Source organism: Barbatula barbatula, assembly GCF_947034865.1.
Source record: "Barbatula barbatula genome assembly, chromosome: 7".
Lineage (NCBI taxonomy): Eukaryota > Metazoa > Chordata > Actinopteri > Cypriniformes > Nemacheilidae > Barbatula > Barbatula barbatula.
The window spans coordinates 16,761,217-16,779,185 of NC_136770.1; the positions used below are offsets into that span (position 1 = coordinate 16,761,217).

At 34.7% G+C, this 17,969-nt stretch overlaps 1 protein-coding gene across 1 annotated transcript; it reads left to right on the forward strand.

Annotated features, from left to right (window-relative positions):
* Positions 1–2,661: 2,661 nt before the first annotated feature.
* cfap144 (cilia and flagella associated protein 144) lies at positions 2,662–4,906 on the forward strand. Its single transcript, XM_079461365.1, has 4 exons — positions 2,662–2,909; positions 2,985–3,041; positions 3,209–3,312; positions 4,083–4,906. Exons 1-4 carry the CDS (start codon positions 2,780–2,782, stop codon positions 4,194–4,196), a joined length of 405 nt encoding a protein of 134 aa, XP_079317491.1. The 5' UTR covers positions 2,662–2,779; the 3' UTR covers positions 4,197–4,906.
* Positions 4,907–17,969: the final 13,063 nt, after the last annotated feature.

Here is a 17,969-nt window from a genome sequence, read left to right on the forward strand (position 1 = left end):
TATTTACCTGAGAATAAGTTACAGTATATCCTGATCTGAGTTTGTTTTACGGTAATAGCCCATTATTTCAGGCATGAACTTTATGGATTACACAACAATAATACATTTTTCTAAAATGTTGATCCAGATGAAACACTAGCCTTTATTCAAGACCAGACAATCGGTTTTGCGTAGTTATAGAATGTTCAGCTTTTATACATGTGTCCCTTGAATGTCTAAGTCTCTTCCATTATTTCTATGAATCAAGTGAAAAAATGAACCGATGATAACATTGATACTTGTCTTTGGTCTGGTTCTTCCTCAATATCTGTCAAACTCACAACACACTCAAACGTAGGTTTTTTAGTACCAACCACCTACTCTGGACATGAGCCCAAACAGGCCCAACTCCCAACTGATACTCTACAAACACAGCCTAGCTTCTCTGAAGAAATTCAATCCCTCTTTTGTCGCCAACTAGTAAGTGGTAGTTGAAGACAGATCTGACATTTAGCTGGCTCATCACCTCCTGAGGGAGGGATGGCCTGTTCTGATTTCTCGCCTGTCTTTAGACAAATGAGGCTGTTATTCCAAGGGAAAGGAACTCCAGGCTGTATATAGGCATATTTGTGAGTCTGTGTGCTACTGTTAGTATAAACTGTATAGTCAACATATATATGTATATAGACAGAAAGACAGATAGACAGATAGACAGATAGACAGATAGACAGATAGACAGATAGACAGATAGACAGATAGACAGATAGACAGATAGACAGATAGACAGATAGATAGATAGATAGATAGATAGATAGATAGATAGATAGATAGATAGATACTACAGGACATGCTTATTTTGACATATTCTGTGTCCATTGACATTTACCGCCATCTGAATTCCATTAAGATCGTGCTGCCTGATAAAGAGTCTTAATAAGTGAACTTTGGAAAACTCTCTCACACAGAACACAGAGCCCAGTGGCCACGGAGAGCACACTTGCTCATCAAATAGTCTTAAGTAGCTCCAGTACATATTTTCTTGTCTTTCACCTGTCAGTGCAGCTCAAAACCCACTCATTATGAATTCCAATGCAGATCCCCATGTGAAAGATCCTTTTCCCAAACAAAAGCCAAAAAATTTAATTATGTGGGAAAGGCAGCAAACTGTTTCCATCTTTCAGATTCTCTTTCTTTCTTTTTTCCGGACATCATCTCAGGGTTGAATGCATTGAAAGTCACAGTAAAAACACTTGTTATAAGGCATACAAGAGCAGGATTTATGTGACATATTTGATGAAATTGCTATTAGCAGTGTTAACACAGAGTAGCGTGTGTGTTCTGAACATTTTTATGAGTGATGACAGAGAGCAGAACTCAGAAAGGAGACACTTGATAAGCTTGAGAGGACCAGACAGTATTTTAGCCAATCAGATAACAGACTTTCTTTGAGGATACTGCACCAAACTGCCAATGTAAGTCGATGCAATGGCACCAAATGTCAAACAAACCAATATCTGAAGGTGATCATGTTGCAAAGCAGGTTGCATGATCTTTATTTCATAATGATTTAAATCCTCTGTCAGTCAATTTCTGCCAAGTCACAAGCTTAAAATATTGCCTTGCATATAAAGCTTTAAAGCCTTTGCACGAAACTTAGATCTCGCTTGCGAGAGCACTCAAAAAAGCAGAGCCAATCTGATTTTTCAAAAGAGTTTCCCATGACCAGGTGGCGTCTCTATCCTCAATGATGGCGAGTGTATTCGGTACAATCAGTTTTATCAGTGGTGTATACTCCTGGGGTTTATCTAGCAGATAGGGATTTTGCAGCCGCTTCTCTCCCTGTGTGACTGAGGGAATAAAGCATCACCCAGCTGAAGGTGGCCAAAAAAAGAATGATGGTAGCTGCATTTATCTGAACCTCGACATATACTTACACCTAAACAAACACACACATTCATATGGTGTCTTTGTGCATGAGATAGAGATTTATCATGGTGTGTGTGCAGACAATAGGCCTAGAGCGAGTGTGTGTTTGTATTCCCGCACAGATAGTGGTTTTGGATGACTAGTCGTCACAGACAAAGCAGAAACTCTTTGTTAGATGCTCTGAAAACTTTCTCACGGTCTTAAACATCCACAGACAAGAGCATTCAGTGTGGATCTTAAAAAAGTTAAATGCTGCATAATATGATATCAAACAATGAGTTATTACTTTAAAGGTTGGTGGAAATGCACCAACAATGATACATATGGTGCATAATACAGAAGTATTGGAATGGAGGCAATCAAACCTGATTATTGTAATTGTTTTATCAAAACACACAAAATCGGTGTAATTCAGTACAAGGTCCTGTGCCAACATCAGAAACTCACATAGGGCAATATTTCATATGTATGAACTTTACATAGGCCAGGCAGGAATTAACAGTCTTAGGCCAAATGAAAACCATTCATTAAAACAGAAGTAATGCAATACATTTTATTTCGTTCTAACATTTTCTAACCATTTGCTATGTATTCTAATGGTGAACAAAAATACTCTTGGGGAGGAAGATGAAATGGAAGCTAGCTAAATAATGGAAACGCATGAGGACACAAGCGAACGGCACGAGCTTGTTATTGGTATTTGAGCGCCCTCAGGTGGACAAAAGCAATCGATGCAAATCAAAAGAAACTTTATTTACCGTTGCCAAGCAACAAGACTCCTGTTAACAGGCCGAAAGGTTAGTCATCACAGGAAGTGATTTAGTAACCAACATATCGCTGTTTGTTCTTAATAATAAATAATACGTTAGCGGATATGTCAAAACCTAAAGAAAAAGATCCCGTGGACATAGTGCACCAAAATGCGATTCACGTCGAGACTGTAATGAAGGAGTTGAGACACCAGAAGCTCAACACAGAGTTTAACATCAACCCGTTCAAAAAGCGTAAGAACATTGCTTTACAATATTAGTTTCTTTGTGTGCTACATTAAGTTAGTAAAAGATCGTCTTTGTGTTTAGTCCACATTTTGACCGATAAGCCAACTGAAGTGTCCTGCGGGAAAGAAGAGGAGGATCGTAAGTTACGTTATTTTTCGTTTGAGCTTTTAATATGGCCAAGACAAATAAATCCATCTACTATATACATCTTTCTGTGATTTTGTTTTAATACACTCTGCCAGTGTCAGTACTTAGTCAAGGGATTTGAAACAATAGAAAATATATTGTCAAATTATTTTGTGCAGTTGCTTTTCTCCAGATCATACATGGAGCTCGTTTGGAACCAACAAAGAAGTACACGCACCCTCAGACTGAAGCTCAAGAGATAGGCTGGATATCAAGTCCTCTGGTAAACCTTTGGTTTATTTAATAAATATCACTAATTTTGTCTCTTCAGATCTAGATTTACATTCGGACTAACCATTTACATGTAATATTTACAGTTAATCCATTCACATTTTATTTTAACATTTTAATTCTGTTGTTAATATATTAAGCTACATTACATTTATGCATTTGGCTCTGATATTCTGTGACCTTTTAGTTGAACTACAGAAACACAGATATAAAATGAGGCGTTTCAAATGTTTATTAAGATAAATCTTCAAAGGATTTTTTTTATTTTACTTTTTTATTTATGGGTTTAACAGGAGGCTACATTGGGTAGCTCAAAGTGGATTATCTCCAATTCTCATACTGTACAAAATCCCAGATTAAATCGATAATTTAGCCATAAATAAATATTCTGCCATCATTCATGTATTGTGTATCAGTGATGTGCTAATATCCTGTATATGACTCTTTCTTCTGTGGAGAACAAAAGAAGAATTTTTAGAAATGTCCATACAATGTTAGTCAATGGGGGCCAATGTTGTTCAGTTACCGACATTGTTAAAAATATCTTATTTTGTGGTATGCAGAAAGAAAGTCATACATGTCATACATGCTTAGAATGACAGGGTGAGTAAATGAAACCATTTTTTGGGGGGTGAACTATCCCTTACTCCATAATTACTATTACTACGGTATAATGTACCAAGGTTACCATGGTTAATATTTAAGAAACATCACTTGATTCTGACTTCCACAGCCTCCTATTAATCAGCCTCCTTTGTGTAGCTTGTTTCAGATCGCAACGACAGGAGACTAAACTTCCCACGGCAGAACTCTGAAATCACTGAATACATGGATGCTGCCTGGCGCCTGAAGGAGCAAACACAAAATCTCGGGTGACAGTTTGGGTGGCTGTATCCCCCAGAAGCCACAATACTACCATTAAACAAGCCTGGATAGACTCTGTGAGCACAATGAGCATGCGTTAATGTCATAAATAAACACTACACAAGGTGCAAAATAAAATTTGTTTCATAGAAATGCTCAGTATTATAGTAAATATTCAGTCATGTTCGTGTCTTAAATCCAAGCTACCTACTTAGTATTTTACCAGTCCTAAAATTAGGATTTAAAACATAGCCAGGGTGTTTAGAATTTCAGTCGTGTACAGTATCTGGAGAAATGTAAAAGTGGGTCAAATATGCACAATTCATCACTATAAATGTAACCGCATCTGTCCAGCAGAACCTCCACATAGTAAGCAAAAGAGATTAGTCCACACTTAATCGATCCTAGATAATGTCATATCATGCAGAAATATGTTTCACACAGCATGCTTCACAAGATTCATCCATAACTGTGGCTATAATTTACTGTCTGTTTATTGGAACATATTATACACAATATATCAGCCACTCAGGTCAAGATATATGACTTGTAAGATTTATTATTCCGCTTTTTTGCTGCTCCTTTCTTATAAAATGCATAGATGCATTTTACTTACCTCAGATTCTACCTCAGTTTTATTATGTAGAAATAAAAGGACTTGGGTGGCATAAATGTACAAAGAAATTCGGAAAGTAGATCTCCTTAATAAATTTCATTGTACCAAAGAATCTCATTGCTTCCTACATGTTCTTTTGCAATACCATTTGCAAAGAATTTTGAAAACCTATTATGCATTTTCAGTTTACTACTTAACTATTAAATGGTTTGAGTGTTATGAATGCTTATTAGAACAGCATGATGCTTTTTATCCAGATTAAAGGGAAGAAAGTTTTAACACTGTGAGTTTCATCAATGAAGCCATGCTGCAACTCAGTGTGAATTTATTTCATTAGTCTGTTTCAGATTGGAAGAATCCTTAGGAAACCAGAGATCATACATTACAAATTCAAGACCTTCTCTATCTCTAAACTAGAGAAGTCGTCATCTACATCCCAGCCAAATGTCCTATTTGATTACAGCCTCCAAATAATCTATACCTGAGTCATCAGATCTTCTATCCACCCCATGAATGTCTAATAATTGGTGAGCTTATTGGTGTGCATTGGACATTGTATTACTGTCAATTTGAGCTAAAAGAAACCCTTCTTACAATAAAAGTGTTTGTAACTTTTCTTATTTCAAAATTTCCAAGTGCTTTTAAACCTTATAATTATTTTATTCAAGTGATATGTTTACGGATGTCACGATATGATTTAATACAAACAATTTGTTTTCCATTATTGGAACACCACGATTATTAATCAAAATACTACACAAAAAGATTATGCCATATTAAATGATCATCTTAGTTTTTCGTCTTAAAGGGGTAATGATGTCATGAACTACTCCCCCCAAGTACACTGTAAAAAAAAATCCGTAAAAAAATGGGAAAAAGTACTGGCAGCTTATTACACAGACTTTGTACCGTAATTTAATAACAGACAGTTTCCTTTAATTGACAGTGTAACTAACAGTAAAAAAACAGAAAACGTTCTGTTTTTTTAAGAATATTTCCATGCTTTTTAATAGTATTACTACTGTAAAAAACTAAAAAAATTATGTTATTTAAAAGTTAATATATATATATTAAAAAAAAGAGTTATTTTCTGTGTTTTAATGGTATACCTACAATAAAAAAGTGGACAATTTCACTAATTGAATGGTAAACCAAAAGTATAAAAAGGGAAAATAGCAATTATATATAAAAAAAACTGTTTACTGACTTCCCCCTGCTATTACAAAAATTTTAAAAATACCCTTAATGTATGGTTTACCTACATTAAAAAAAATTATTCTACAGTATACAATAAGTGTAATGAAGCAGTAAAGCGTTATTAGTTTAAAAAAACAAACATTTTTGTAATAAAACTGATTCTTTAATGAATACAAACATTGTAAAAACAAATAGCTAATACATAAGTAATAATTACTTAAATAAAAAAAACATACTGTAAGAGGTCTTACTTGAGCAAACAACTTCATTGCAAATTGGCATGTGTAAGGACAAGTGGGCAAATTACAAATACATTTCAAGAAACCAAGTTAACTGTAAGATGTAAAGAAAACTGGCAACATCTTCAACAGTCAACTTTGAGATGCCATGTAAGGCCTAACCCAGGACTGAAACACTGAAAAGGCATCCAAATGAAAAAATGTAAAACACTTTAACCTCCAACTACTAGTAACAATTACATTTAATAATGATGAACCTGCATAGTGATATATTGAAAAAACACATCCACGTCTTTCGTCTTCTTTCTCTCCATAACTGTTACCTATATGGCTGCAAAACAAAAACAAAACATCACCAATAATACAAACTAACATTTAACCTACAACTGTTGTGATTACTTGTATGTCAATAGTTCTCCCAAAAATGGAAAATTCTGTCATCATTTGCTAACCCTCTTGTCATTTCAAACCTGTATGACTTTCTTTCTTCCAAGGAACACAAAAGTATATATTTTGAAAAATGAGTCGCGGCACCAATGCAAGTGAATGGGTGCCACCATTGTTTGGTCACCAACATTGTTCCGAATAATTTCTGAACTTTTGTCATCTACATAAGAAAGAAAGTCATAAAGGTTTGAAATGTCAACAGGGTGTAAATGATGAAATAATTTTAATTTTTGGGTGAACTATCACTTTAAGATTTTACTAAATAAGGTGTAGGTTCTTTTGACAACAACACTTGGAACAATATGGGTCGCAAAAGAGAAGCAGTGAAAAAGTGTGCTTAATTACCTTTAAATCTTCCAAGGATTCTGAAAGTCCTTCAGGTCTGACAGGGATCGAAGGAGTTTAGGTGGTATACTTCTTGGCGCCCTTTTTTGTGCATTGGACCCACTTTCTGGGTTTATACCCACCAGGCTCCTGTTGTAAACACAACAAATATATATAATCTTACTTTGCTTGGAAAATGTTTAAATGTTAGAGATGCAGAAAGTGTGTTTGAACGTTAGAGATGCAGATATGCGTGTGTGCAAGAGAGAGACAGAGAGAGAATTCCTGTAGCTCAGTGGTTAGAGAATGGCATTAGCAATGCCAAGGTCATGGTCCCAGGGATTTCACATTCTTAGAAACAAATGTATAGGACAATGCAATGTAAGTGGCTTTGGATAAAAGCGTCTGCCAAATGTAAATCTAGCCATAAGTCTTCAATGCTGATCCTGATCATGTCTTCCGTCTATTGGTAGTGATCTCCTAAGTATTAGTAAGAGAAGAAAAATAATAAACCAATAAAACATTTCAAATCATTATTTCGAATACAATTGTTGGCAGCTGTCTAATAAACAGATTTCACTCCTCTGCCATGTAGAAATCTAAACAAAGCAGAGGTGGGAAGGACACCGGAGGTTGGTTGAAAACTCCAGGTTTGTTGTGAAAACCCTTGCAGTCTATCTGTCTTTACGTTTTTTTCGATTTCAATATGGCGGTGGGGTGAAATCTATTAGCGGTTTAACCATAACCTGTGGTTTTCGCATAAAACGTCCACTCGCTCCGGCTTCGCGTCAACGTCCGATCGTCCTGTCGGGATGTATATGAACCTTACGCGTGTTTATATTCCTCATATAGCGTTACACAGTGTCTACAACTCACGTCAGTGCCTATACTGAAAAAAACATCATGTCGAAAACTTGGGTAAAACGTTGTGTTATGGCTGTGCTTGTACGTCCATGACCATCAAAAGTTGTCGAAGGTCCCATAATGCAATTCGAAAATGTATTTTAACGGAAAAATACCGTAACACATGTAGAATGGACAATTTCCGTTAAAATATACAGTCATATAACTGTTAATTTACGGATTTTTTTACAGTGTAGTTCCAAACCTGTATACATATCTTTGTTCTGTTGAACACAACGGAATATATTTGGAGAAATGTATAGCAACTGACATTTCTGGGGCATTGACTACAATAGTAGGAAGCCATAAACGGAGTGTACAAATAGCCCGCCTTGTTGGTAGAGACTATTTGCACTAACTCCGCCCACTAACATGTGATTGGAATAGAGAAAGTGTATAAGAATGACGCCATTTTATCGTAATGCTGCTATTTTAAAACATAACCTATTTCTATTTACTACTTGGTGTAAATATCATCTGTCGCTATTTTCAACCAAAACAGAGAGACTCAGGAGATGTTTTTCCCAAAGCCGTCAGACTCCTTGTGTCCACACACTGAGATGAGCTTGTCCTCCATTTTGTATTTCTGCCTCTGCTCGCTACGTCGTCTACGTCACTACTAGAGCAGGCTCCTGATTGGTTAACGCGGCGCGAGATTACTCTGTCAAAAATCATGTTTATTAATTGTGCAGTCCAATTAATTTCAATCAAACAGCAGTTGGTTTGTTTTGACTTGAGCCATAATAACAAAACATACAGCTAACTAACATAATAAAACACAATAGAAACATGTTAAAATAATAAAAAAAACATTTTCGTTATCTCAATTTGGAACCAAACTCTTTGTGTATCTTTAACTTTATATTATTTTTATTTTCCTTTTTTGTTGTATTTTTATAATAGCTGCACTTTCTTTGGGGCTGGCCTGACCTACATTTCACTGCTGGTTGCATATTCTATATATAAATGTGTATGTGACAAATACCAATCTTGAATTTAATTAAAAAAATTATTAAACTATTACTAATCTATTTGCTATTTATTCATTTTGCAAATAGCCGCTGCCAAAACAAAATTGCAGTCAGGAGTGTTTTACTGATATCTTTCCTTGTGTCCAACAGAACAAAGACATTTACACAGGTTAGGAACAACTTGAGGGTGAGTAAATGATTAAATGTTTGGGTGGGGTACCCCTTTAAGCTACAATTAAAACTAACTAAGAATGTTTGAGAAGTTAAACAGTCATCTCAGCACAAAGGTGACAGACTTTTCTGTGGAGGTCTTAACAGTCACAAGCAAAATCGATCTATCTTGGAAAGGGTAAAAGGCGGAGCTGTCTAAACTGATATCTCAAGTCAGGGCCAATATGCTGTATTTGACAAGGAAATGTATTTCACTTCGACATCAAGACATTCAATAAGGTCTTAAAAGATTAATTAGGATTCTTCCTAGTTTTCACTCATTCTAATCCTAATGATCAGGGGAAAAGTTCTCTCATCGCTTATTGGCAGTACTGAATTTGATGAGGTATATTGATGTCTGTGGTGACAGTTGAGTATTACCTCTTTTATCTACAGGCACTGTGTATTTAATTGAACCAATATAAACACAATCATCAGCAAACTCAAGTTTAACCACAAAAGGGTCTTCATAGGGCATGGGGGCTCAGACTACTGAAACTTCCATCCACATTAGAAATTCGCATTTTATTTTTCCTCAAGGGACAACAAAAAAGATTTCATCTTACACAAGTCTGCCTGTTGAAAGCAAGTCCCAGGCTTAACCTGAACGTTGATATCTTGTAAATGTGGATAAAGTCACAGACTAAACTGGTGTCTGAAATACAGTTTTAGCCGGTTGTGTTAAATGAGGAGCCTTAAATCACTTAATTCTAACTAATGGTACATATTATCCAGGGAGAACTGAAGCAGGCTCTAATCTCTCTTATAGACCTGAACCAATATTTTATTTATGTATCAGGTATATGGACAAAGTGTCATGTATACAGTATATTGTCAAGTATGTATATTTACTGAACAAGCGTTTTTAGATTATCAAAATAAAAAGTAATAAATAAATTTTATGAATGACGTCTTATTCTGTCACGGTCATGTTATGATCTGTTTTTGGATATACTGCTCCTTGGTCATGTGCTTACCACTCTACATGCGTGACAAATGCGTCCAATTCATTATAATGAAATAAAATGTCAACAAACGCAACATTTATCATCTATAATCATCTATAAACGTGATTTCTCATTCATGTCTGATTGATTATTATTGGTCATCAAGCTACGCTGTTGTTGTTTTGAACATATCTGTTTTGAATGTGCTTTATCTGTTTTACAAACTGCACCGTTAAGTATACTAGTATACATTTACATTTAATCATTTAGCAGACACTTATCCAAAGCGACTTACAAAGAGTTCGGGAGCAATAAGCGATATGTAATAAAGCGAGCAATAGCACAATAGGTTCTAATACAAAGATACTGGTTTCAACAAAAGCTAGACCACTACCTGTTGAGAGAAGAGGGTTAGTGTACGTTTTTTTTTTCATTTGTCTGTCAAGTATTCGCCAAAGAGGTGTGTTTTAAGTAGTTCTTTGAAGGTTGTGAGAGATGTGGTTGACCAGGAAGGAGTTGTGAAGGAGAATGAGCGGGAAAGGGATTTAGTGCCCTTATGAGAAGGCATTACAAGGCGCCACTCGTTTGCTGAACCCAGGGTTCTTGATGGGGTGTAGGAGTATAATAGGGTGTGAAAGTATGCCGGTGCAGATCCACTGATAGTCCTGTATGCAAACATCAGTGGAGAGAGATGAAAAGGGGTGTCACACAAGCCCTTTTGGGCTGTTGGAAGATGAGGCGTGGTGCTGCGTTTTGAACCAGCTGAAGTGGTTTGATAGCCTTTGCAGGAAGACCAGCAAGGAGAGCACTTGAGATTAGCAGGGCCTGGACAAGGAGTTGTGGGCCGTGGGCTGTCGTGATGCTGAGACTAACTATAAGTTTACTTTCTTATTTTTAGTTTAAAATAGGTTACTAATAGCACGCTTGAACGTGTGTTACTTTGCTTGTGGGTTTACTGTTGATAAACTGTTTTGTTGTTTTGTTGGAGATCATTTCAAGTAGAAAACCACTTTACCCCAAAACATGAAAAGAGTAACTTTAAAACTCTTAAAATAAAAATAAGCCTATTTGTCTTCAAAGGCAAAGCTATATGGTGTTAGTCTGTTTTTCACACGTATAGATAGAAACACAGGTTTATTGTAAATCACTTCTAGCCTGTTTGTCTTTCATGAAATTACAATTGTGGTGTTATCTTGAACTATCCATCAACATTTGGACCTTTAAAAAGGTTGGGGATCTCAGCACTATCCTTTCTGCTTATCCAGTGTTTTGAAGATTAACAACTTCTGTGTAGCTAACGTTTTCTAATAAAGTATGTCGGTTGCTGTGTGTATAAGTCTTCTTTTGATTGACTTTCAGTGAAACATCCTCAGAGACAACAGAAATCCGGAGCTACACTCTGTAGTTACACAGAACCTGCTGTCTCATCAGCATCTAACTGTGTGTTTGCTGTGGGGTGAAGACAGCTCGCTAAGACTTCAAAGGTCCAGAACTGTCAATGGAGTCAGGGAACCAATTTATGTTCATTTTCTTTTCTTTTGTTTGTGTACGTGTTGTGCAGAATGATGTGTTGAGTTACGATGTACCGCTGAAGCAGCAATGTAAGTTGTTGAATCAGCGATGATTAAAGACATTGACTTTACTGTGAAGACACACAGATAACACAAGGATATAATTTTATATAGATAGATAGTAGATAGATAGATAGATAGATAGATAGATAGATAGATAGATAGATAGATAGATAGATAGATAGATAGATAGATAGATAGATAGATAGATAGATAGATAGATAGATAGATAGATAGATAGATAGATAGATAGATAGATAGATAGATAGATAGATAGATAGATAGATAGATAGATAGATAGATAGATAGATAGATAGTAGATAGATAGTAGATAGATAGTAGATAGATAGTAGATAGATAGTAGATAGATAGTAGATAGATAGTAGATAGATAGTAGATAGATAGTAGATAGATAGTAGATAGATAGTAGATAGATAGTAGATAGATAGTAGATAGATAGTAGATAGATAGTAGATAGATAGATAGATAGATAGATAGATAGATAGATAGATAGATAGATAGATAGATAGATAGATAGATAGATAGATAGATAGATAGATAGATAGATAGATAGATAGATAGATAGATAGATAGATAGATAGATAGATAGATAGATAGATAGATAGATAGATAGATAGATAGATAGATAGATAGATAGATAGATAGATAGATAGATAGATAGATAGATAGATAGATAGATAGATAGATAGATAGATAGATAGATAGATAGATAGATAGATAGATAGATAGATAGTAGATAGATAGATAGTAGATAGATAGATAGTAGATAGATAGATAGTAGATAGATAGATAGTAGATAGATAGATAGTAGATAGATAGATAGTAGATAGATAGATAGTAGATAGATAGATAGTAGATAGATAGATAGTAGATAGATAGATAGTAGATAGATAGATAGTAGATAGATAGATAGTAGATAGATAGATAGTAGATAGATAGATAGTAGATAGATAGATAGTAGATAGATAGATAGTAGATAGATAGATAGTAGATAGATAGATAGTAGATAGATAGATAGTAGATAGATAGATAGTAGATAGATAGATAGTAGATAGATAGATAGTAGATAGATAGATAGTAGATAGATAGATAGTAGATAGATAGATAGTAGATAGATAGATAGTAGATAGATAGATAGTAGATAGATAGATAGTAGATAGATAGATAGTAGATAGATAGATAGTAGATAGATAGATAGTAGATAGATAGATAGTAGATAGATAGATAGTAGATAGATAGATAGTAGATAGATAGATAGTAGATAGATAGATAGTAGATAGATAGATAGATAGATAGATAGATAGATAGATAGATAGATAGATAGATAGATAGATAGATAGATAGATAGATAGATAGATAGATAGATAGATAGATAGATAGATAGATAGATAGATAGATAGATAGATAGATAGATAGATAGATAGATAGATAGATAGATAGATAGATAGATAGATAGATAGATAGATAGATAGATAGATAGATAGATAGATAGATAGATAGATAGATAGATAGATAGATAGATAGATAGATAGATAGATAGATAGATAGATAGATAGATAGATAGATAGATAGATAGATAGATAGATAGATAGATAGATAGATAGATAGATAGTAGATAGATAGATAGTAGATAGATAGATAGTAGATAGATAGTAGATAGATAGTAGATAGATAGTAGATAGATAGATAGTAGATAGATAGTAGATAGATAGTAGATAGATAGTAGATAGATAGTAGATAGATAGTAGATAGATAGTAGATAGATAGTAGATAGATAGTAGATAGATAGTAGATAGATAGTAGATAGATAGTAGATAGATAGTAGATAGATAGTAGATAGATAGTAGATAGATAGTAGATAGATAGTAGATAGATAGATAGATAGATAGATAGATAGATAGATAGATAGATAGATAGATAGATAGATAGATAGATAGATAGATAGATAGATAGATAGATAGATAGATAGATAGATAGATAGATAGATAGATAGATAGATAGATAGATAGATAGATAGATAGATAGATAGATAGATAGATAGATAGATAGATAGATAGATAGATAGATAGATAGATAGATAGATAGATAGATAGATAGATAGATAGATAGATAGATAGATAGATAGATAGATAGATAGATAGATAGATAGATAGATAGATAGATAGATAGATAGATAGATAGATAGATAGATAGATAGATAGTAGATAGATAGATAGTAGATAGATAGATAGTAGATAGATAGATAGTAGATAGATAGTAGATAGATAGTAGATAGATAGTAGATAGATAGTAGATAGATAGTAGATAGATAGATAGATAGATAGATAGATAGATAGATAGATAGATAGATAGATAGATAGATAGATAGATAGATAGATAGATAGATAGATAGATAGATAGATAGATAGATAGATAGATAGATAGATAGATAGATAGATAGATAGATAGATAGATAGATAGATAGATAGATAGATAGATAGATAGATAGATAGATAGATAGATAGATAGATAGATAGATAGATAGATAGATAGATAGATGATAGATAGATAGATAGATAGATAGATAGATAGATAGATAGATAGATAGATAGATAGATAGATAGATAGATAGATAGATAGATAGATAGATAGATAGATAGATAGATAGATAGATAGATAGATAGATAGATAGATAGATAGATAGATAGATGATAGATAGATGATAGATAGATGATAGATAGATGATAGACAGAGATTTTTGGGAACTTTTTCTGTTATCTATAAAACTATAGAGAAAAATAACAATATTATAATCTTGTTTTTTCAATGTCATCTTCCTTTTGACAAGACATGTCTTTTATATGAAAATTACGGTAATACAGTCATCAACTGTTGTCCTTAATTGCTATATAATAAAAAAGATGAATCTATATATTTGCTTATACCATAAAAATATTAGATATTCATCATACAAAGTGGAGTGATTTAAAACTCAGTTTTCCCCTTTTTAAATAGACCTTTAATTTATTTTGAGTAATAATCATTGCATAATGAATTGATATACATTGTTTTTGTAATTTTTGTAATGTTCAGTGTGGGTACGGTGTATTGTGAATGTTCAATAAAAAAAAGAAACTGCAGAAGCAATGAAGTTTAGAAAGGATTCGGGAATTATGGTGCCAGCAAAATGTATGACAGTAAAAAGAAGTTAATTGAAAACACATTTTTATGTAATACATAATACATCAATTCTGAGGGTCACGCCTGAAATGCAAAGTAAAAGTCCATGCTATGGTCACAAAGTTAGATGGAGGATGCCCTGTCAGGCTGCCTCTGTGTAACCTGCAATTTTTCCACCATGTTTTTTGTTTTTCACACCCATGCTGTCCCACCAACAGGAAAGAGCGTTTGTGCATGTCCACGGGAGGCCAAGCTCATAAAAAAGACCCGTGTGTGAAAGCTGGGCATATAAAACACACGCCATTTCTCTCCCGCTGAGACACTGATTGGAAGAGAGCAGGATGATTAATCAAGAGAATGCTGGCATTTCGCCGAGGACATCACTGCAATCGTGGAGGAAATGCGACATCGGCTTCCATCAATCCAAAGGGGATACACAAAAGTGCTGTAAAAGACAGTGTGATGAAAGGCTTGGCTTAATCGCTGTTATTTTACGCTCCATGAAAAATTTATTGTATTATTCCCTTGTGCTTGTGATACCACTACGAAAGCAGACGTAGAGTAAGTAGTTTAAGTAAAAAACATCAAGATTTAAAGATTGTCCAGTGTATAGATGAACTGTCCTCAATATGAACTCTATCCTCCGCCTCCTCATGATCTGCTGCTGTCTATATTGAGCTTCTCTCACAAGCCTTTCCATTCTTTTTTCATTACCCTCCGCTAAATTGTTTTCTCTCTCTCATTTTCTGCTTGCGTAGTTGTTTCTTGTTTTCTCTCCACCTTCAATATTATCATCATTTTCTTCTTTTTATCCCTGATCCCTACGGGTTTGTGCAGTAATGGAGCTTGCAGTATTTTTCACACGCCCCTACTCTCACACACAATCTGCCAGGAAGACCACGCATCCAGATAGACAGTTTGAGCTGTTAAAGAAGCAGATGTAGAAGGAAGACAGACAGATCCAGGACATATATGTCAAGAGAGACTTGGGGGAGATAGAGAGTCGGGCCCAAGATGACAGTTGAGGAGAAGATATGAAAAGAGATCATTCATCATCCTGAAAGGGGCCATTTGATGAGATATTACATTTTTCGTTGAAGCTTTGAAATAAAACCATTCTGTAACTTCAAGTATTTTCCCCAATAATTTAAAATAACTTTTTATTGAAAGAAAGAAAGTGTTTGGAAAGAGTTGTGGAAATCGATTCTTTACTTTTTTTGTGAACATACTTAACACTATTTTAGTGAGCTTTTGTGGTCTATTTGTCAATTGAAAAGATATATAGGCCTAAATAGACTCGGTGCTTTTATTTTCTATCCCTATGGTACAATTGACCAATACAACAGACTAGACACAGTAAGGTTATTGCAAAGAAGCCATGTTTACACAAACAGTATGCAACCACTGGCAAACTGATCTTTTAAAGAAGAGTTTGATGTTAATTTATAAAAAGTTATGCTTGCATAAAATATATGTACATGTTCCATGGATAGTACTGGTAAGTTATTACTATTGCCATGCAACTATTTTAATATTTAACTTGTTTTAACTTGTAAATAACCACACGCTTAAAGTCAGACATTTTATGTTGTGGCCAACGTGTAATCTTTACACGTTTACACGAGGATCAATTGACAAAAATGCAATACAATATGCATAACTAAGTCTTCAGAAGGGTATGAAGAGCTTATGTAATGAAGTGTTATGTTTTTATTACCTTGAGCTATTTCTATTTACATACATCGTAGGTCCCCTTGTATGGAATTCGCCTTGTGCAAATAAGCGATGTGACGACATCTTAGTGCTGTCAGGCACCGTAGTGCTTCGAAAGGGCGATTAAAATTCATAATTAAAATTCAGCATTAGAAATCTGCAGACCAGCAAAAGGTCCTGTCCTATGTGGACCTCTATTTTCTCACTCTTCCTTCAGTCCAACAGCCCATAAAAGAGATCAGTGAAGCGAACGTGGGGCCTGGGCATATGAAGAATGACCAGCAGAAGCTGCAGGCATTGAAGAGAGACATCTTCACCCAGCAGACAGATCAAACTGATATATGAGTTTTCAAGACCTTGTGAAATCAAAATGTGAGTTTTGTGGCTTTTAGTCCATGTCTGTAAAAGTTGACAAAACAAAATTTTACTCATTTATGTGCTGTCTTTTTCTTCCAGAGAAACTAATAAAAAATAGATGACTCATCTTGCACAACAAAGTATTTGTTGGAAATATGTAAACACAGATAAGAAAACTGTATTCATCATACATCTTCGCTTGATCTTTTAAATCAAAGGGAACATAAGCATGCATGCATGCTTACTGTATATGAGTATGCCTTTACAAATCAAATGATTGACGATAGCAATAAAAAGAAGGATACTGCATTTGTGAATGTTCATGTCACTTGTCTGTCACTCGTTGAGCCGATTAGACCACAGTAGCAGCAGTAATAAGTGTGATATGTATATATACGAGTCTCAGTCAAGGTGACTCTAGGACCCGCTCTCAGCAGAGAGCCAGCGGCGAGTCTGCAAGTAATGAATAATCACACGCCATCAGCATGTGGAGACACACACCTGCTTTAATAATCTCTCTCCTTCTGTCTCTCACACACACATACCCATTTCAAGATAACAGTAACTGCTCCGATGTCATTGTACATATCTTCCTTACAAAGCATCTGACAGAGCCCATCTATTATCTGTCTTTTATTCCTTTCTCAAAGCCTCCAACTTCAAGCACAGCACCGTCCATGAATAACAACTGCCAGCACAAGCTCACTGATGTGTGGCTTTCTGTATGCATCCATTCATGCCCAGGAAGAGGTGCCGTATTTTATCATCTGGATTATGAGAGTGAAGAGGGCACGCACAGCTCCGCGCTGACGATATTGCGAGTTTGCTTTGTCTTTTAAATGTCACGGATGTGGACTGGGATTTATCGTCTTGTGGAAGTCATTGGATTGAGCGGAGAAAGCTACAAAAATTGGCTATAAAATTAGACCGATGATCAAACAGAATGTCACTAATATTAATTAATAAACTCTTAAACATAGGGCGAATATATTTATTTTTTATCGGTGTGTTGAATGTGACAGGAATTGGAGGTTTTAATAATACAATTTTGTAATAATCAGGCAACGAATATGCCAAAGTATTTTATTAGAAAGTGCAACTTTGAATTCA

Coding starts and splice junctions, on each gene's coding strand:
- cfap144 (XM_079461365.1), top strand. CDS start 2,780: ATGTCAAAACCTAAAGAAAAAGATCCCGTGGACATAGTGCACCAAAAT. Junction 3,042..3,208: donor CGGGAAAGAAGAGGAGGATC/GTAAGTTACGTT, acceptor TATTTTGTGCAG/TTGCTTTTCTCCAGATCATA. Junction 3,313..4,082: donor GCTGGATATCAAGTCCTCTG/GTAAACCTTTGG, acceptor TCCTTTGTGTAG/CTTGTTTCAGATCGCAACGA.